General features: G+C 33.8%; 3 protein-coding genes across 5 annotated transcripts; 1 reads left to right on the top strand and 2 right to left on the bottom strand.

Annotated features, from left to right (window-relative positions):
* Positions 1-275: 275 nt before the first annotated feature.
* On the bottom strand, positions 276-7,046 carry LOC106152189 (DNA-directed RNA polymerase III subunit RPC5). Its single transcript, XM_013525691.2, has 17 exons — positions 6,959-7,046; positions 6,323-6,373; positions 6,119-6,196; positions 5,711-5,823; positions 5,463-5,545; positions 5,053-5,154; positions 4,527-4,693; positions 4,166-4,290; positions 3,780-3,871; positions 3,425-3,545; positions 3,129-3,210; positions 2,908-2,967; positions 2,521-2,624; positions 1,764-2,352; positions 1,385-1,450; positions 895-1,020; positions 276-659 (listed from the first exon to the last, which is right to left on the bottom strand). Exons 1-17 carry the CDS (start codon positions 6,989-6,991, stop codon positions 603-605), a joined length of 2,049 nt encoding a protein of 682 aa, XP_013381145.2. The 5' UTR covers positions 6,992-7,046; the 3' UTR covers positions 276-602.
* On the top strand, positions 7,044-17,268 carry LOC106152187 (H(+)/Cl(-) exchange transporter 7). Of its 3 annotated transcripts, none has more exons than XM_013525688.3 (22): positions 7,044-7,187; positions 8,248-8,418; positions 8,823-8,888; positions 9,196-9,328; positions 9,621-9,730; positions 9,954-10,097; positions 10,403-10,486; positions 10,771-10,929; positions 11,180-11,345; positions 11,497-11,557; positions 11,845-11,983; positions 12,269-12,362; positions 12,654-12,823; positions 13,256-13,307; positions 13,607-13,734; positions 13,969-14,054; positions 14,428-14,551; positions 14,758-14,832; positions 15,018-15,110; positions 15,411-15,494; positions 15,892-15,972; positions 16,350-17,268. In XM_013525688.3, exons 1-22 carry the CDS (start codon positions 7,095-7,097, stop codon positions 16,446-16,448), a joined length of 2,412 nt encoding a protein of 803 aa, XP_013381142.2. In that variant the 5' UTR covers positions 7,044-7,094; the 3' UTR covers positions 16,449-17,268. The 3 variants fall into 3 exon arrangements, with proteins under 3 accessions (XP_013381142.2, XP_086859942.1, XP_086859943.1); XM_087003816.1 differs by having other exon boundaries at positions 15,411-15,550; XM_087003817.1 differs by lacking the exon at positions 15,411-15,494.
* Positions 17,269-17,497: 229 nt separating this feature from the next.
* LOC106152188 (uncharacterized) lies at positions 17,498-21,200 on the bottom strand. The gene is made up of 5 exons (XM_013525689.2): positions 21,054-21,200; positions 19,160-19,406; positions 18,682-18,765; positions 18,388-18,528; positions 17,498-18,223 (listed from the first exon to the last, which is right to left on the bottom strand). The coding sequence occupies exons 1-5, from the start codon at positions 21,110-21,112 to the stop codon at positions 18,107-18,109; spliced, it is 648 nt and encodes a 215-aa protein (XP_013381143.1). The 5' UTR covers positions 21,113-21,200; the 3' UTR covers positions 17,498-18,106.
* Positions 21,201-21,473: the final 273 nt, after the last annotated feature.

Here is a 21,473-nt window from a genome sequence, read left to right as displayed (position 1 = left end):
CTCTATTGTAGCTGCATCAGAGGTATCAGAGGTCAGTTTTACATTAATTTTAAATGCAGACTGTGGCAAGTTGAAAAATATCATCAAATATCATTCCATAAACCGGGGTTGGAATCTAGCATGGAAACTTTATAGTTATTTGATTATGCCTTATTTGTGAAAATGTACATTAATTTGGTAATCTGAATTGTCACATAATAAAGCAGTTTACTGGTATTTCCTTACATAACAATGGCAAGTCTTATTCTGTACAGTTTGTGGTATAATAATTGACACAAGTTCCATTTCATTTTATTCCAAAAAGAATGTGACGTAACAGTCTTTAGTTCTGGTTGAGAGATTGTGCAGGTTGTAGCAGTTGGAAGCAATGTATTGTCTTTCTAACATCTTTTGTAAAGGTGACACATCATCATCAAGCAAGTGTCACCTTTTATATATTCCTTCTTTAATCTTATTTAATTCATGAAAACAAATTAAAAATTTGTTCTTCTATTCCACAGTAATGAACTCTTCATTTGATTTTTCACTGTACTGTTTTAACTGCAATTCTAATACTGTTAATCTATTGGAGACAGACTTTAAACCTAAAGAGCATGAATATGTCATGTTTCTGGGATTCCTTTAAGATGCCAAACACTTCCTTTTGTCACACAGTAATCCTGCAAAGAAATAAAAAACATTACCATTAAAATACACGTGTCTATTACGTATACAAGGTAAAGATCAAGATAATTTGAAAAAAAAAAAAAAAAAAAAACTTTGTTGAAAATGTTCTGTTAAACCATGGCATTGTTGAATTTGCAAAGTTGTTAAACCAAATATGAATAGCCAACATATCTCTGTATGTATAACTACCATAACCCATGCATTTTCACAAAACTGCTGTTCACTCACTTTCAAGATTCTTTTACAATCTGACTCATTTAAGACTTCCCCTGTTTCATCCTCGTATCTTTTTCGTAGTGCTGAGCTTTTGATTTTATGTGATTTCTTTAGCAATTCTGACAACATTGCACGAGCCTGCAAGGAAAACAACAGGATATTTGCATTTATCTTACAACAGTGCATTCAACTTTTCCTTGGCACTTCATGAGAAAGGAAGAAGGATTACTAGGTAATACAATAAGTAGCATGGAAATATCATTAATTCTTGCAAACATTTATACCAAACAAGATTTCCTAATATTCAGTATCAATAAAAAAGTACTACTAATAATGGATTTAAAAAGTGATTTTCCAATTAAATTTAAAATTTCAAATTTATTTCACATGGTAGTGTTTATAAGAAAAGAATAGTATTGAACTTGATGGTTTCCCTCATTATAATAAAACCTAAAAGTCAAACTCCATTTAACAGTAATTGTCAATGATAAAATGTCAATACCTGGTCTAGTTTGTCTCCAGTTTTTAAGAGAGCAAAAATGGGTTCCTCTTGTGAACTGGGAGGCCACTAAAATAAATAGATATCCAAATTTTCTTATGTTACCCATCCTGTTTTTAACATGCTACTGAATAAAAGACAACATGAAAAATCAAACACAATCAAATAATGTACTACTAATGACATTTGATTGCGTTTGATTTTCCAGGCTCTTCACAAATGTGATAAAGTTTGCAATGAATCAAGATAAAACATCACATCTTAAGAAAGAAAGTGCATTATCATTAATTACCACTAACATAAATTTGTCAAGATTATGAAACTTATTCCAGTTTACCCTCAATGTTTACATAGTAACAGAAACTACAAAAGAATATCTTACCTGGACTTGGAGTTGTGACCCACCCACTTCTATCACAGTTTTTTGTAGCAGGTGATCAGTGACACCACTTGCCAAAACGTGCCCAGGGGCACACTGAGCTAATTTCATTTGATATAACTTTTTCAAGTCACTTAGTGTCAGGACATAACGGCTATAGAGCTTTTCCTGGATAAAGTTTGTAAGCTCTGTTCTCAGCTCAACAGAGGTTGTATTGTTTGTGTTGTCCGTTTGAGTACTTGGACTTAACACAGCAGCACCATTTGTTGTGTTATCTGTAGGACCATTGCTGACATGGTTTTCTGCGGCTGGAGGATCAACTTCCATGGCATGTCCTGACTTTCTCCTCTGTCTGTCCCCAGCACCTGACTGCCTTCTCTGTCTTTCTGTCTTAACTTTACCATCTGCAATGTCCGTATCACTTAAGTCTGACATCCCACTCCCAGACTTTGTTCGTGAACGGGATATTGTTCTTCTACGTTTAGATTTCTCTGGGGAAACGGGAGTCTCTTTGGCAGCTTTAAACGATTTTGTTATCTGTTGGATTTTTAATTCCCATAACTTGTTCTGTCTATTTACTACCTCTGGGTTTCTGTAATGTAATATTTCAAAGATAATGCAGAGCTAAACCTTAGAATACTTTCAAAGTAACATTCTTGTGTATTATATGAAGAATCATTCAATGTGGGTGACAGGTGGTAAACTCAAATTCCATTATTTTGCATTTTCAGAGTGTAAATGACTTTTATGACAAACCAACCTGTCAACAAAATCCTCATCAAATCCACACACAAATTCCCAGCCATGGTGCACTTTCATCTTTGACATTTGCTCTAAAATGTCTTTTAAATCTTCAGACTGCATCTGAAAGTAAATGGGAACTAATTAAGTGTGACTTTTGTCAGTATTATAGTACTATCATAATCTTATAAGATATTACAAACTATTTTAAGTATAAATATTGCTCACTTGCACCTTTTTATTATTGTGATGCATTCATATCAATATTAGTCCTATTCAGATAAATATTTGCATACTGTATATCATTTTTTAGAAGTATAGTTCAAAGTTACTCAGTATATGGATTAGTACAAAGAGTTTTAAGAAAAATTACAGCTTTCAAGCTACTCTCCATGGATAAACTTACTCTAACAACAGACGAGATCTCCTTTCTTGTGACATAACGATTTTGAGTAAACTTCCACATCTGTAATAAGACAAAAATTATCAGCTACAAGAAAAAAGATAAAACATTTTATTATTATGTACCTCATATCAGAATCATATATGCCAAAAATTTACAATATGTAAGTTCAGATAACATTCGGGAAGTGATTACACCACTTCTTCACAGATAAGAACACTCACCACATAATCTCTAACCCTACTGAGCACCTCTGCTGATACTCCACTATGAGCACTGAAAGAATCCTTAGGATAAAGAACTTCACTGAAATACAAAAAAAAATACTTTACAAAATTTATTATCAAACTTTCACATCTGATATAAACCATTTGCAACTCTTCCACACATTTGACTTTTACTTCATCAGTATGTCTGGACATGTTGACAAGTTCTCCACAAGATGATACTTTATATCAATCCCTAAAAGTATAAAGAAAAAGACTTAGTACCTAAACAAACGTCTTAAACATTTTCTTACCTTTTCACTACCCAGCATCCCTGAACCATCATGGCCACTTGTTGCAGGGAACGTATGGCAGCATCTTCATCAGTGCCCCTTGGAAGGAATGTCATCAGTTGGCTGAACTTGATAACCTTAGCTACAATTACGTGAGTAGAAACAACAGTTGATAAGTGGATCAGTGGATGTTCTGCTCCAAAGATCAACCTTCCCTTATCAATATTAATGATCACAAATCTCAATTGCCATGGCCTACAATTGGTAAATATTAGGTAACTATCAATATAGACTTTCATATAAGCAGAAAAAAACAAATGTTTTCAAACTAAAAAATACCAGTAGAGAAAAATCCTCAAAATGAGCCAATTCATACCATTTATAAGTAAGGCTTTGACTTGATCACTGAGAGGCATCGTCTTCAGCTGGTTCATAGCAAGTACATTATTGGGAAGTGCTGGCTTTTCTCTGCAGAGGAAATTATTCTTTTTCATTAAACAAACAAACAATTAAAATAAATGAATAAATAAATAAATACTTATCTATCTATCTATCTATCTATCTATCTATCTATCTATCTATCTATCTATACATCTAACTGACATATCGCTTCTTTATTTAACTAAAGCAACTCCAACCCAACACACACACAAAAAAAAAAAATAATAATAATAACAAACTTATAAATTTAAATTAATATTGACCGCAAGCAAAAGGGTATAATTCAACTCAAAATGTTGATTGTATTAATTGGATACTTACTCTTCAACATTCTTCATTTCTGGCATGAGCTGCTTGAGGTATTCTTGTGGTGGAGTGCAGAATTCTGTCATCTCGTTACCACTGTTGGCATACAGCAACAACCTTTGCTGCTCAGCCTTTTCATCCTTCACGTTGAATAAAAGAGGGGCAATAATCTGTGATATTTTCACAGTCAATGCATCAGAAGAGCCTTCAATTTCAGTATCATTAATAATGTACATTTTTCATGACCCGAGGTATATTTGCACTTAACTGAAAATTTTAATGTAATGCCTCATGCATAAATAATTATAGAAATTTATTATCATTTTTCTGAGGGTCTGGGCAAAACTTTTTAATGGAACTTTAGAATCAGCCTTACTTGGATTTGATTATATCTGCAAGTAACCCAGTTTTCTTCCTCCTGTTTCTTATTCAAATATTCATATGATGCTAAACGTCTGGCCTTAGCCTCATCAGACTCTGGGCGACCAAAGCGAACCATCACTGGTTTGGCCTCCTCCTCACCTTCATCCTGAGAGGATTCCCCTGAATAAATATTTGCTCTTTGGTTAACATTTCATAAAAACTACCCTAATTGCATCAGCTCAAATAGCAAATCCAGAAACAATTATCCATAGACTTCTTAAACTAAGCAAATGTCAATTACAGATTGGGTATTTTTGTTGCCTTCCTAGCAAACGCAGACCGTTTTGTAACTTTACCCTTACGTATTTGGTTACAAAAATGTTATGGTAATGTTATAATAATGGCAAGAAAAAATCTGGTATTTATACTTTAAAGTACTATACAAGACAAAATATTCAATTTTGTATACAATTAACAAAATCTACCATGAAAGGACATCTTATTCACATTTATGTATTCACATCTTATGTATTTCCCACCTGCATCTGCTGTGTCTTTCTCTCTGTTATCTGCCTTGTCTAAATAGTTGAAGCTGGGGTGGAGCTGTACACAGCCGTGGAGTGGGGTCAGATGAAGTTCACCTAGACAATGGAAAAATGGTAGTTGTGACAAGGTTCATGGAGTATAAGCCTTTAGGACACATTTTCTAATGATATACATTTAATCCCTATGACTGCACAACAAGTTTCAGACCACCTCTTGCCATGTACTACATGTAATTTTAAAACCTGTTTTAAGACATTCATCTTGGTTTTGTTTGCTTCTGCAGTCTTCAACACATCTGTCAGAAATATACTAACAAAAATATAGCAAAGCTAGACCTATTCATCCCCTCCTGAATCAGTTTAGTCTCAATAAAGCATTATTTAGAACAAAGGTATTTCTTTACCATCTTTCAATACACCAACTGCATATCTGGATGTGGATATGACACTTGGCTCAGAAGCAAGCACCTGTTTGTCCATCATTCCACTGGAACAGAAACAGAATAATAACAATAATCTTAAACAAAATAATAACTAAAAGCACAGATTCTAACTTTTGAGGACATTTCTGCACTATTTGTAATTTTCATATGTTATCATTTCTTAAATACCTGTCTCAATTCTATAGATATTATTTATTCCTTTAAAATACCTCTGATAATAATTTCCAACTCCTTGTGGTCCATCCACATTCAGGGCCACCTGCTCTCCTTTACTAATGGCATAGTTGGGACTTCTTGTGTTAACACTAAGTTCCATTTCAACCTATAAATTTAAGACAATAATCAAATTACCATGTGCAAATTCTTCTATAATTAACCCATGCTTCAATACTGCCAATTTCTAAATACATTTACAGGAACTGTCATTGCATGCCTTTAATGCTGTTTACATCATAGTTCTTGTTTTATTTGAATTCTAAAAGAGCACACGATTAAAAAGGCAATTTTCACTTCATATCAGGCCCTTTAGTGTCTGCATGTATTTGCACATGTGTAGGTGCATATGCTCTAGCTCACACATATCCAGGAATTACTGTATTATTAAAAGAACGTAATACCTTCTGTTGCTTTGGTTTGATTCTAGCACTCAAGTGTCTGACTTCATCATAAGGCATAAATCCTGGGCGAACTGGATACTGCAAAATAACAATGATGATGATGATGATAATCAATTTGTAACTATATTGTGTTCCAAGCAATTTCAATATTAATGTATAAATGCCAATCACAGTAACCTTTTCCTTTAAGAGACGTTTACTTACTTGGAATAAATAAAGATTTTCTGCAAGACTTTTTGATAAGAGGACATCCACCTGCAGAATAGAGATTAACAGAATATGTTAATTGAATTTTGAATTATAATAATAAATTAATATACTAGTACATGTAAGTATTAGACAGCTATTACACCTCACAATGATAAACTGTTTAAAAAACTGTCCAGTCTGATACCTGCATGCTGACAATAACGATAATTTCAAACACTGCTTTTCTTATATTTGTGTGGGGTAGTTTTTGGGGGAGATCTTAGTGTGTGTGTGTGTGTGTGTGTGTGTGTGTGTGTGTGTGTGTGTGGTGGGGGAGGGGGGTATTGGCATCAAACCCATGGACTTCATATATCAGTGGACAGAATTTGCTATCCAAAATTGTTGTTCGAGGCTGACTATGACAGTGACACTCTGGATGTGGCATCAATCACTATCTAGACAGCGGAGTGTCGTGATGAAATATTGTTGAAGATATTGTAATAAACCAGCTCAGGTATGACATATAGTTCACAGTTAATCATTTAAAAAATAACAAGAATAATACCTTTAGCCTGATAGAGCATTGCACTTTTATGCTGAAAAGAAATACTTGATATGACATGTCGAAAACATGGGCAGAGTGATACTGACCTCGTGAACCACTGGATCATCATCGTCCGCCATGCTGATCGCTTTTGACGCGTGCGCAGCGACCTCTATTTGATTTGTACTTTGACATGCTACTGACCCAATTTTCAAGCAGTTGACATCTGATCATGCGACAAGGATGGGGGATAGAAATGTTGTTCGGGGATTTGGTGAAAGAACTCCTTTGCTGCCATCGCAGAGAGTTTTATATCAACCAGATGCTAGCATAGAAGTGGGTATATTTATTCATCGAATTAATTTCCCATAACCACTTTTGAGGAAGTGCTGGAAATTTTGATCATTTTGTTATTATTGCTGAACACTCGTCCATCACTGCATGTTTCGTTGTCAAACACAGCACTTGCATCAAGTGTGCATGGGCACCTTATTGGCTCATGTGTAAGAAATCATGGACATGGTACTCTCCCACTTAATTCACCTGATGTTAAGATCTTGAACTTGTGCATTTCCTTGATCATTTTGTTTTACTGGAAATATTGACAAAATTCAATCTCGTTTACAAAAGTATTTTACCTGTTGGTAATTATCATATTATGAATCGAAAATGAAAGGGATTTTTTCATTTTCACTTATAAATGAGAGATTTGGTGAAAGCCCGGGGGGGTACTTTCTGCTGGCATGTTTATTGGACAATGAATGAACCTATAAAAACCACAATATTATACCATATTGCAAAAATTTGCCAAAAAGAAAAAAATTCACATATTTAATGACATCCTCATATATATTCCATAGAAGGCTTTAAGGTATTTTAAGCTTCAGAAACAAATTTGCACATTTACACCCTGCCCTTGGGGCCCTACTTCGATATCATCAAATTGGCCATCACATACTTTATGCAGATGACAGCTAGCTAATTATATCTTCACTGTGATTTTTATGAGCTTGAGGGTGCAATAATCAAAATGACAAATGCTATTTCAGATTTGCAAGGATAGATGAACAAAAGAAAATTCAAGTTTAATGAATTATGGTAAAACAGAATTCATGGTTATCACCCAACCTTACTATAAACGCTTAGCTGAAAGACTACAGTGGCAGATTTCAGGGGGAGGGGGGGTCAGTGGGGTCGTGACCCTCCCTTTGATTTCTGAAAAGAATCTCACCAATACTTGAAATCAGAATTTTGACCAGCTGAATCATAGTTCTAAACTGTACCAAATGGCACCGTTCGACCTCTAAAATACAAAAAAATTTCAAGGGTGCAATAATCAAAATGACAAATGCCACACCATATTGTAGCGGACTATATTGTCATTATTTGTTATCAGGTGCAATATACATTAAACACAAGTACAGAGAACAAGGGAATTGGCAACAGATACAGGCGGAGTGTGCCATACATTGAGACCTCTGGAAGGTACCAGAACCAGGAGGAGGAGGAAGATGAAGAAGACCCGAAGCTGCTGGAGGAGCACAAGGTGCTCAGTGCCAGGTTTCAGGTAAAATTCATCAAATATACTTATTTTCATTTGAAGTCTGGTTTATTTGACTGCTGACATAGTGAAATGAAGGTATTTTATAAGATTGATGAAAAGATCCATTATTGAATTTTTGTGAAATATTTAATTAAAGAAGTTTATCCTAATTTCATATGGAAGCATGTAGTTTTAGTTTACGATCAAATTATAGGTCTGGTAAATTATGTTTAATGCCTTTGAATACAATGTAGACATTATTATACCTGTGCAGCTTGGTAATATTAAAGAACATGTATGTCATGCTTACATTTTGCTGGGTGATATGTAATAATAATTCAAACTTACATACCTTTACTTTCTTTGTCACAATATTTGGTCACTGTTTTCATCATAGTTAATAAAGATATTGATGTGCTCTATTTCAGACTCTGGATTATGACACCTGTGAAAATGAGTTGTACCAGAGAGAAGAAAAGTCAAAAGGATACAGGGTAAGTTGATTGCTTGTGCCTTTCTTATAAATCACACCAATTAAGTATGTCAATAAGTTATAATGTATGAGAGATTGAAAGATATTGATTGTCATTTTGTATTTTTTTGGGGTCTCCATATGTCACATCTTACTGGAACATTAGATACAGGTGTATATTATAACAAACTAAGATTTGATTGCTTCAAGAGGGGTGCAGGAGACTGGGTGTTTGTTTGGTGTGGGAATAAACAACAGTTACATTAGTTGACTGGATGCATTAATACAGGAATACTGCAAAATGTCAACTGATTTTTAATCTACTTCAGTTTCTAGTGAAGAAGAACCTGGCAAGATGGCTGGTAATGGGTCTTATTGGAATTCTCACAGGGATTGTAGCATCAGGCATAGACTACTTCATTGATTTATTATCACAGCTCAAATATAAACTAATAACAGATTGTATCCTTTGTTTTACCTATAGAAATGTTGAGTTTGAAATACAGAATTATAAAATTTTTGTGTGACATCAGCCATATTTTTTAATATAAACTGTTCTTCTGGATGATGTCACACAGAAATTTTATAATTCTGTGTTTTGATACTTAGAGGTACAGTTGTTCATTTTAATTTCTCAAAACTCATGCATATTAATTTCAGTACTAAATTCGGTTGCTTTTTATCACCAAAAAGGACAACAAAGACTAGTTGTAAAAAATATCTTTGGTTGTGAAATCTCCTTGACACAGCACAGATATAAACAAATGTATCAACAACAGTTGTTTGTCTATACCATTTGTGTTATTTGTGTCCCTGAATGCAGGAGCAGTCCTCATAGCATCTATACTGGTGGCATATGTAGAGGTATGATATTTATGTGACTCATAAGAGTATGTTGGGTCTTGTAAGTCTTTCTTTATTTACAATTTGAATTATTCCCATTTTATTAAGTAAAATGCAGTGTATATCCCTCTTTCTATTCAAGTTTATATGAGCTTACAAAAAAAAAAAAAAAAGAAATTGTACAAAATAATTTGTGAAAACAAAATCTTTGTTTATTTATAAAATGCATTTGTTTGTAATTTAGCCCCAGGCAGGAGGTAGTGGTATTCCCCAAATCAAATGCTATCTAAACGGAGTTAAAATCCCCCGAGTAGTAAGGATCAAAACTCTGGTGTCTAAATGTATTGGAGTCGTATTCTCTGTGGTTGGAGGACTGGCAGTGGGGAAGGTTTGTTTAAGGGTGCTACAAGTATTTTCTGCTGTTTAAATAAAAGTTTAAATGTTATTTAAACTCATGTAGAGATTTTAATTTTGTAAATCATAACATATGTTCATTCTGGGTATGGTCTGTTTTTGAAAGTCATTTTAGTCTGTTTAAATTGATGCTAATTGTAACAATAGATAAACAAAAAATGAAGTATATGTTGAAATGTATGTTGAACCATGTGTCCATTTACATTTGCTAATTAAAAGTGACATGCTTTCTGGAGAGTTAACTGATATGGCTTTATTTTGTGTCAAAATGTTTTCCAGGAAGGGCCAATGATTCACAGTGGAGCTGTGATAGCAGCAGGCATCTCACAAGGAAGATCTGCAACTTTTAATAAAGATTTCAGGGTAATATTTCTGAGAAAATGTCTGGATGTTTTCTATAAAATATACATTGTATGGCCACAGGTTTTCATAACTGTCCTAGTTATATCTAAATCCACACATCTGAATAAAACACAAAGGAATTTTTTAGGTTTATATGGTTGGAAAAATGTCAGTGGTTTCTATTAAGATGATTTTAGAGAATGACGTACTAGTATATATTATGTAAGAATATTATACTTCTTATATGTTATGCTTTTCATGTTGATATTTCTCTTGTCATACTAAGTATTACATTTTAACTGCAGGTGTTTGAATACTTTCGCACTGATCATGAAAAGCGAGATTTTGTGTCTGGTGGTGCTGCTGCCGGTGTGTCTGCAGCCTTCGGTGCCCCTGTGGGTGGGGTGCTCTTCAGCTTGGAGGAGGGGGCCAGCTACTGGAACCAGTCCTTAACATGGAGAATTGTAAGTTAACTGAATTGTCATGGTTCAGTTTTTCTTCTCATGTAGGCCTTTGCATTTTAATTTATGATTGTTTTAAATTATTCAGCAGCATTAATAAGCAGTTCTAGGGAGATACAGTATATATGTCAGTGCATTGAATTTATTACAAGAATGCTTTCTAAATATGTTTGATACCTGTGTATTGATTACCTCTGTAAAAGGTTAGATCTACATCAGAATCTATATAATATTATTCTTTTCCCCATTCCAGTTCTTTGCCTCCTTCATCTCCACCTTCACCCTTAATGTAGTGCTCAGCTATGTCAAGGGTCATCCCTGGGACCTGTCCAACCCTGGACTCATCAATTTTGGGGAGTTTAACTCAGTCACTTACAATGGAGTAGAGATACCTATATTTCTTATGATAGGGGCCATAGGTGGGTGAAGTTGATCAAGACGGAACTTGTTTGATTATAGATTATTTTTTTACAAAATGACCTTCATGATTTGGTGTATATCCATGTAACTTTTTATATGGACATAGTTTAATTTATTGTCATGTGTTTTTTTTTTCTCCTTATTTTCAAGGTGGTCTGTTTGGTGCTCTGTTCAACATGATCAACCACAAGCTATCTGTCTTTAGAATGAGGTGAGAATATGTCAGACTCTGTTGAAGGTGATGGAGAAGTCATTTTCATTTATTTCTCCAATTTATTTGGAGATATTGACAAGTAGATATATGAATATAGATATTTGAGATGTGATATTACAAAAACTGTGTATTTAAAAAAATGACATTGAAAAATATGTATTGAGGTCTTCATGTTGAAGCTGAAAAATAGTGGAAACCAATTAAAAACAAAACAAAAATATTCCTGTTCAAAAATGGCTGTTTCAATAAGCTTTGTTGATAAATCTTTTAACCATTTTATCCAGGCATGTGTATAGAAAATCCACCAAAGTGGTCGAAGCCATGATAGTGGCTGGAATCACTGCAATGATTGCCTTTGTGCTAATGTATTTCATCACTGACTGTTCTCCACTGGGGAATGACCCCACAGAGCATCCTGTACAGGTAGGGCTGTGTTAGATTGATGATAGAGTCTGTTTAAACTGGCCGGATCGTGTTATGTTTTAAGAATTGTTGCATTAGGGCAGTATTCTTGAGTGTAGTCTTGACATCATTGACTCAGTTGTAATAGGGCTCCAGTTTCTAGATTTGTCCCATTTGGTATCCACTGTTGGATTTTCATCCAATGTTTCTTTGACCTTTCTCTCATGCATTTCGACCTTTCTTCAGTTTACAGCAAAGCCAGAAAGTTCATTGTACAATAAACATTAAATGACTGTTTTTCTTCAGTTCTTTTGTTCTGATGGAGAATTCAATGGTCTGGCAGCATTATTTTTCCAAACACCAGAAGCAAGTGTCAAGAGTTTGTTCCATGATCCCAACAGTAAGTTGCACCATTGTACAATTTGAAGTCTTTCAGAATGAAACTGAGTTTTAATACAAAATATTGGGGAAGTAATGATAATTTTTCTTCTGTGTTGATATGTATTAATATCTATGGTAGTTGGTGTCTGTAAACTGTCCAGTATTATATAAGAAACAGAATTAATGTCTCAAATGATTTGTCACATGGTAACTTGTATTGGCTTTTCTAGTGAATCTGTTAAAGTATTATTAGTTAAATGAATAAGTTTTATTGCATATTTTCATTAATAATGAAATATAATTTTTTCAGACAGCTACCAGCCCCTGACACTGAGTGTGTTCTTTTTAGTGTACTTCTGCCTGTCTATATGGACTTATGGCCTGGCTGTGTCCAGTGGTCTTTTTATCCCTGCTCTCCTCACGGGAGCTGCATGGGGGAGACTTGTAGGCATTTTCCTGGCACAGATATTTCCAAATCAGGTGACAGCTTTTGACTAGATTGTGAAATATATTTAAATATAAAAAAAGATGTGAAAACATTTAAGTATAACAAAAAGTAATGCTTGGTCAGTATGGTTCCAAATAATAAACTCCCCTGTCATAATGTGTAGTTTTTGTTTTTGTTTTAAATAAAATCGAGAAATGTTAGAACTTGCATTCCTACTTCTTGAATGTTTTAATATATATATATATATATATATATATAGCAATGTGACAATCACCACCTTGACTTTCGCAAAATGATACAGTAATTAAACTTTAAGAAAAACTTGTTTTTCATGTAATGTTAGATATCTAGATAATCTAGATATACATAATCTGTTTGACATGTTTTTTTTTAATGAATGCTTACCTGGAACGATTTAATAATATATAACCCTTGATTATGAATTAAAACTGCTGTGTTTCCAGGGATGGGTGGACCCTGGGAAGTATGCCTTACTCGGAGCAGCAGCCCAGTTAGGTAGGGGATATTCAATATCAGACATGTTTTTTAAACATTATACAGACATGTTTTTTTAAACATTATATTAGATTATTTTTTCATTTGTTTATTTATTTATTATTATTATTATTATTTCTACTTTTAGCAAATGAAGTATTTCACTATGGAAATATTTGAGCATTGAGAAGTACTGTGCTTTAACTGAGATATGTAAATAACGTATTCATCAGCTCGATGTAATTTTACTGTTGTACAGAAGAAAAGCTGGAAAGAAAACACTTTCGTCCTGTTCTAATGATCAAGTGTTGTAATTTCAGGGGGTGTGGTACGCATGACAATCAGTTTGACTGTGATCATCACAGAGGCCACTGGCAACTTGTCCTTGGGTCTGCCCATCATGTTGGTGTTAATGATGGCAAAATGGGTAGGAGACTATTTCAATGAGGTAAGCAACATGATGGTTATGCAGCAAATGTTTATACTTGTGGTGCATTTGTCTGTAACATGAAAAGCTATATTCTCTACAAGTTATTTTGAGTTTGATTGAAATTATTTTACTTTAAGGGAAAATTAGGCCCAATATTATAGTGTTGTCCTTACAAACTTTCACAGGCTTTCATTACTGTCATTTTTTTTTTTGATGCCATTTATTCCACCAAATGTACTATGGTATTTCCAGGGTATTTATGACATCCACATCCAGTTGATGGCAGTCCCAATGATACAGTGGGAGCCCCCACCTTTATCATCAAATGTTCTGGCATGGTGAGTGTACATTGTGTACATTTATTTTCATGTCTTATATGTTGTTTTACTTACCAGGGATTCACATGTAGTGTGTGGTTTTATGAATTAAATCCACTGCTTTGCATTATATTGCACATAACACTTATTTATTGCATTATGTATGGATTATAAAGTTAATGTACATAATTTTAAAATTGGTGTCACTTTTTTTTTTTGCATGTTTTTGATCTTTTGCCAGTGAAATGCCAATAAATGAAGTTTCATAAATAATATTTTAAAATTCAAATCTGCTCATATTTTCAGATAGGATGAGTGGCTGATAAGCATTAGAATCCTACCTATTTTTCTATGTAGATTGGAATTATTTGTATGTAAAAATATTTATTTTCAGTGAAGTAATGAGTCATCCTGTGACCACGTTTAGAACAGTGGAGAAAGTTGGGCGTATCAGAGAGAAGCTGGAGAAGGAGACCCACCATGGTTTCCCAGTGGTGGATGATTATGACCCTGACGCTGTAAGAAATTAAAGGAATCTAGATGCATTTTGATTGAATCCCATTAGTATCAGCTTCAAAGTTATTTTACAGCTTATTTTTAATAAACCATAAATATGTTATTTAATTATTTCTCAGTTAAGCATGTTGGTTTTCTCAGATTTGTTGTCCAAATGTGGGTATTATAGCTCTATTAGGTAGAAGTACTTTACTATCTTCTATTTCAGGATGATAATACAACCTTTGGTGTCTTCAAGGGATTAATTCTGAGGGACCAGTTGCTTGTTCTCCTAGAAAACAAGGTATGGGGACATTGTTTTGCACTTTCCAAACAGATGCATTGAAATAAAAAAGCCTATAATTTTAATTTTTGAAAAAGGTTCATAAAATATGACGATAATATGAAAAGATTTTTTGTGCTTGTGTGTGTGGGTTAGCCATTACCAAATGGGGCTAATTTTGCATGTATTTTGATCTTTCATATTAGGTCTTTAAAGATCCACATGGAAATCCTTGCAACACTACCAAACTTAGTTCAAAAGACTTCAGGAACCAGTACCCTAGATTTCCAGATATCAAGGTATACTCTTGATATGAAACTTACCTAGAAGATAAAAAGTAAAAATGATAACAAATAATTGTGGATATTAATTTCAAATGTTTGATAAAAAATGGAAAAATTCAATTTGTAGAAGGCTGGCAGTAGAAGACGATACAGAATTTGAATAGCCATCTTTGATGGAGTTGATTACGTAACTACAAAGTGCAGTTTGGCTTGAAGTTGCTAATACAATTATTAGTTGCGTCGGGTTTGAACATTTTAGATGTAGGTTCAGTGTACACATATATAGTCATTAACAATTGTTTGTCTATCATCTAGCAAATCAATATTTCTGTTCACGAAAGAGAGTGCACCATGGATCTCAGACCATTTATGAATCCATCACCATACACTGTGTCTGACGTGAGTGGCGCTCTATCTAATCTAACACAGCACTGGCCAAAAATGGCTATTTTCCGGTATTAAGATACTTGTTCATGTAACTGTTGAAACATAATATAGAATATTAGCACCTAAAGTTTGATTTTGAAGCACTGGCAGATTTATGGTAAAGTGTGTGAATTTTCATTAAATTACTTTTACATGAAACACGTAACAATAGAAATGCCATTTGAAGATGATCAGTTATATTCAATTGAGTATGTTGTAAAAGATTTATTGATTTTTTGTGACTAATGTCTGGACATCTTGCTTTGTGTTAACTAATAACATTGTGTGCTCTAACATTAGACAGCAATGATGAATTAAATTTTTTTAATCAAAATGTTTTTCTTATATATTGTAAATCTTGGATCATCAGCGAGCATCCCTGCCAAGGATCTTCAAGTTGTTCCGAGGTCTAGGATTGAGGCACATAGTAGTTATCAATGATACACACCAGGTAAATATGCAGCTCGCATATATATGTGTGTGTGCATGTGCATGTAGCAAAAAGGTAAACGGATGGAGTTGCATGTCTGTTGGAATTTTGATTCACCTTTCTTTGATCACTATGCAAAATTTGTTTTTCAAAGTTTGATATATGTAATCAGTCGACTTGGTTTCTGTGGCAGATTTTAAGGATTAAAAGCCATAATGTTGGTTAAGTCAAAATCTTTAGATGCTAAACATTTCAACTTGTTCCCAAAACCAAATACAAAATGTGGCTGTTGATGACTATTTTGGATTTTGCCCTGTTTTATTTGTAGGCCTTTTTCAAAGTTTCAATATTATGTACTTTTTCATGTTTCAAAGGCATTTTATTTATTATTTATTTAGGTTGTTGGCATGGTAACCCGAAAAGACTTGGCCCGGTACAGGTTAGAGCATGTTGGAGGAGAACTGAAGCTGGAGGAGATGGACATTACACACAGCTGAATTCAGAATACTCCGTGTTCAAGTTGTGACTATCTGTGTTCCTGAAACTGTGTACTGTTCTAGAAAGCTGCTGTGTGAATTACCTGACAGATTTGAAGTGGTGACACTGAATGTATGGTGTTGACAGCTAGAGTTTGCTGAGAACATATTTGTATATGACTAAGCAGCTATCATACACTCCATATTGGAGCATTTCTCTTCCCTGAACATACTGCAGCAGTTGCTTTTGTCGTGCCTATTAAGGGAACAAAACTTAATGTGGAATGTTAAAACCATCATATCACATATGTAAATTAAGGGAATTGAAAATGCTTTTTTTTTCACATTATTTTGTAAGCCATACATGAATGACCTTGGCCATAGCATATGTGTTCAATATAAAAGTACAACTTTTGAAGATGGGAAACCTACTATATATTTATATCGAGTAATGGGTTTTCCTCCTTTTTAAGTGGAATGAACTTGATAGTTGCTGTATTTTGCCTAAAAGGGATCTTTTTCCTTCTATGTGCATTATCTGTTCTTGTCCCTCTGATAAGGAGGGTAAAATATATAATTATCAATGTAGTCTAAACAATTACAATGTATTAATACTCCGTACAAGAGAAATGCATTTCACAACTATACAGAAATTTTTCATTTCATTTCTAAGTTGAGTGCCATAAATTCAGAATAAGAATCTTATATTTACAAACAATTAGTCCATTACTGTGCAATCCTCAGCATTTCATAGCATTCTTTTTTGTCAATGACTTGAATTTAACACATGTTCAGTTCTAGTAATCAGATACTTATTTTTGGAATAAAATGTTATATCGCATCCTCCAGCTTTTGTTTATTATTTGCAGTTTATTACTACTAGCATGGGGGAAAATATCAGACTCTATTTGGTAACTAGGTGAATTTACTCTTTTCCCCCACCATCCCCATGTTTTCACAGCAGATTTTGCTCCCAATCTGGCATTAGAGTGCACTGAAAATGGCAGTTAAATGAAATTATCTATATTTGCTATTATCACTCATGCAAAAGAAATGACATATTCTGATACTCGTAGTTAATAAATGAATTTTTAATAATTCAAAGTATATGCCACAGATATCTATACATTTTTTCTTCAGTAAATAAATTTTCATAACAAAGGACTTGAGATGGACTTAATGATAGAGTTTTAATAATTCAAAGTATACGCAACATAACTATACAATTTTTCTTCAGTAAATAAATTTCCATAACAAAAGACTTGAAATGGACTAAATTTATAACGCCTGTTCTCTTCTACTCTTCATATTTTTGCATGCAGAGTTGACTTGAGAATAGTTACAATAAGGTCTACACTTTACGGTCTATTTCTTGGCCTTAAAGCAGCATTCTAATAAGTGGAATAAATCATCAGGAATGCCATGCATTTTTGCTCTGAGCATACCATCCCTTATGATACACAAAAACCCACTATCAGTTTGTGAACACATCAAGGATCATCCTATTGTCCTTTCATGGATGCTTGTTTGTTCTCTCAAAGGTTTACAAGAGTGTGTATTATTCAAGACCAAAATGCACATCAAGCTTTAGAAAAATCCCTGTGTCTCTGATCATTCCACAAAAATTCATTCCAGTGAGAACTCATATTTTTTTCCACTGTATTTCAAATCCTTTGATTTCATTCCACCTGTGCCACACCTCCTGCTGCCTCAAGTTTTTTCTTCACTGTCTCCGCTTCTTCCTGGCCAACATCTTGTATAACAACTTGGGGTAAACTTTCAACAAATTTCTTAGCCTGTAATACAAAAAAGAGCATTATAACTTAAGACATGGATTTTGAAGATAAGTGGCATTAGGATAAAAGAAGTAATATAACCTATCACAAATTGCAAATTGAACTTAACAATAAGTATTTCACTAAATGGACTTGTGCAGTGTGTGTGTGTAAACTAGACTTACCTGTACTAAGTTCATTCCTTCCACTGTGCTTCTGATTTCTTTAATAAGTGCAACTTTCTTGCTTTCATCATATTCGGTTAATTTTACTTGAAAAGAAGTTTGAACAGCAGTAACAACTACAGGAGTTGCTACTTCCTCTTCCTAAAATGAAGATTGTAATGTGTACACAAAGTTACATTTTTGTCTGATCTAACAACACCAAATACATAAAAACACTTTAATAACATCAGATTATTTACAGTGATACATTCATCATTATCATCAGTCCATTTGAATATTTATGATGGCCATTACCTGTGGTTCTTCTGGTTGGGCTGGCATACTTCCCATCATGCCCATTGGCATCATAGCTGGGGCATCACTTATATTTAGAGTTTTCTGAAAAGATAAAGAAAATTGGACTACTTGACTACGTTCATTTTCCATACAAAAATGACTGCAAATAAATCATTTACTCTTCGAGAATTATAAGTTGTGTTGAACTTATTTCATCTTCAAAATATTAATAATATTCACCAAAACAAATAGATTTTACACTGGATGATATTTTTAAGTGTGTGTATGTTATGACCCATGTGTAACAACTTGTCTAACAAGTAAACAAAGATAACTAATTAAATGTAAAGGAACACATACTAGAAACCTTTTCCTAGCCATACAATTTTTAAACATGGTTTCACGCTTGTAACAAGATATATTAAAAGTAAATCTAAAATACGTTAACACATTTTTTGTCCAGGTTATTCACACACATACAACATGTACTGCTTACTTTTAATAATGAATTCAAATCTGCTACTTCCTTTAGTGTGAGTCCACTAATTTCATCCACAATTCTTTGTATCTTATCCGAAATGGGCTTTTCTTCCCCTTCTACTGCTGCTGGGGGTAGTACACCTTCCTGGTGTAATTGTGACCGTACTGTTGACATACTGTGTTGCCTATGGCCTATATACAATACAGGAGAAGGACTGGCTGTCTTCTGAGGTATATACAAACATACTTGGTGCACATTCAACCTAAATAAAAAGGAGAAAAATGGTGAGCCATAAAAATAACTTGATACAAACTCCCGTGTTTCTTGGCATACAGGGTAAAGAGCATTAAGTTTAAGAGGCCATTCAGAAATGAGAAATGAGAAGAGCCAAGTGCTAGCTAGGCCACAACCTAAATGTGTCTTTAGGGTGTATACTTATATATTATCAGCTACAGGTCAAGTTATGGATGTTGGTAAGTATCACACAAGGTTATTCAATTACACAGGGTAACCTGGGTTCATACAGGAATGCTAAGAACAAACTCAAGGACTTTTGAGACTCTTATTCAAATACTTTTTAAGGAGTTTTTGATGCAAATGAAGGATTGTACTAGTGCTGTCATTTAGTATACATATCAAACATAAAAGGCAAGTAAAATTTCATTCAAACTTTGTAATAAACACATAAATGTTGAAACGTGAAAATGATTAAATCAAATTGTGTCCAAAAAGGGTATTCTCCCTTCCTGCAAATTATTGTCTATATTCAGGTCAAAATAACAAGATTTAAAATAATTTCTGACAAATCCAGTTCAGCCCTTTTCAAGGCAAACTGCAATTATCAGACCACAAACTGAATTCAAGGCACAGGGCTAAAATTCAATCACTTTTAAAGGCTGTACAGTATAAACCCCTGTTAAGGATAATGTTACCCTTTATTATCATCCAGATATCGAAAATGAAATTTTTTCAGCATTTAATTATTCAATAATGCATCTATCTTTGTGCTGATTTGAAACAATGAAAAAAAAACCCTTGAAAATACAAAACATCGGTGTTATATTTCTTGTTGCAATGTATAAGCATAGGCAACTCAAAACTTTAACCATCAATTTAACACCTTTTTATTTCGAGGTGAGATAGCAATTGGCATGGGGCATAACTTCACCCCTGAACAAAATTTTATCAAGAAAATTGGCAGAGTGGAACATGACTCAGACTAAATGGGCTACAATCCCATGCTGCAATTTGATTTAAATGTTTTTGTTATGGAGATATGAACATGAGTTAATTACAGATTATCATTAAACAAGGGTATTATTTTGCTTTATCAATGATAAAATCTTAATGAAGACTCAAAAAATTGCTGGCAGGGTTTTAGAGTACTAAATAGCGTCATTAAATTTGGGTGGAAATAGAAATCGTGGGTGCTCAGGTAAAAGAGAAATTTGAGAAAAGGATTTTTCAGTTCTTACACCAAAATCGCAATTATGACAACACCCGTAAGATGACATATGTATAAATCGTAATTAATTTAGTCACTGAACACTGAAGATTTATCTATTACCTGAAAGAATGTATGTAAGGCAGTAAATAAGGATTTTGGGAGAAGGGTGATAATGTCCTTAACTCATTGAACGGCAGAGGCACTGATTTACACCACCTTACAACTTAGTTTTGACAACATCAAAAATCGAGTAATTACATGAATAATTTAAAGGGCATATTGCACATGTGTCGCTGATTTGTAGGTAAGTACTAATCACTGATACTTGATTGCGGTTTACAATATTACTACTTGCAAATACACTGAAATGTGTACAGTCCAAAATGTGCACGCAAAGATGGCAAAGAATTTAAAATGAAGATCACAATCTTAGACTCCAATTAGGTTTATATGACAACTTACCTTTTTTGAGATGCTCTTATGCACCATGTTTTCAATATTACTCGCGATGACAGATGCATTTTACTACTTATATTTTACAACGTGACCCAAACCCCCAGACTGCACATGTAACAGAAGCAGCCTCGCACTGAATAATGCCATGTTGATAAAATCACATTAATTTTTTTGAAAATCAATTTATACTGAAATTAATGATTTTATTTTTATTATAAATATAAGTGATGTATTTTTATTTTTGTCTAAACTTAATTGGAATAGTTTTGATTGGTACAAAACATCACCGCTTTGGCACTGACCCTTTGCATATAATTGTGCTAGGTGCACTGTGTTCTTCACAGCAAAACATTTACCACAACTGACGCACTCAAAGGCAGCACACCTTTTCCACTCACATACCATCAAAAAATTCTAGATTTTTAT

The sequence above is a fragment of the Lingula anatina genome, chromosome 2 (genome assembly GCF_051362555.1).
Source record: "Lingula anatina isolate TDL-2025a chromosome 2, LinAna3.0, whole genome shotgun sequence".
Classification (NCBI taxonomy): Eukaryota; Metazoa; Brachiopoda; class Lingulata; order Lingulida; family Lingulidae; genus Lingula; species Lingula anatina.
This window is presented reverse-complemented; position numbering and strand designations above follow the sequence as displayed.

Excerpts from the sequence above, each read along its gene's own strand:
- LOC106152189 (XM_013525691.2), bottom strand. The coding sequence starts at position 6,991 with ATGGCGGACGATGATGATCCAGTGGTTCACGAG. Across the intron at positions 6,374-6,958 it reads ATGATCCAGTGGTTCACGAG|GTGGATGTCCTCTTATCAAA; the intron begins GTCAGTATCACT and ends TCTATTCTGCAG. Across the intron at positions 2,968-3,128 it reads GTAGGGTTAGAGATTATGTG|ATGTGGAAGTTTACTCAAAA; the intron begins GTGAGTGTTCTT and ends GTCTTATTACAG.
- LOC106152187 (XM_013525688.3), top strand. The coding sequence starts at position 7,095 with ATGGGGGATAGAAATGTTGTTCGGGGATTTGGTGAAAGAACTCCTTTG. Across the intron at positions 11,984-12,268 it reads CCACAGAGCATCCTGTACAG|TTCTTTTGTTCTGATGGAGA; the intron begins GTAGGGCTGTGT and ends GTTTTTCTTCAG. Across the intron at positions 14,833-15,017 it reads TTGTTCTCCTAGAAAACAAG|GTCTTTAAAGATCCACATGG; the intron begins GTATGGGGACAT and ends CTTTCATATTAG.
- LOC106152188 (XM_013525689.2), bottom strand. The coding sequence starts at position 21,112 with ATGCATCTGTCATCGCGAGTAATATTGAAAACATGGTGCATAAGAGCA. Across the intron at positions 19,407-21,053 it reads ATAAGAGCATCTCAAAAAAG|GTTGAATGTGCACCAAGTAT; the intron begins GTAAGTTGTCAT and ends CTTTTTATTTAG. Across the intron at positions 18,529-18,681 it reads CCCAACCAGAAGAACCACAG|GAAGAGGAAGTAGCAACTCC; the intron begins GTAATGGCCATC and ends TCTTCATTTTAG.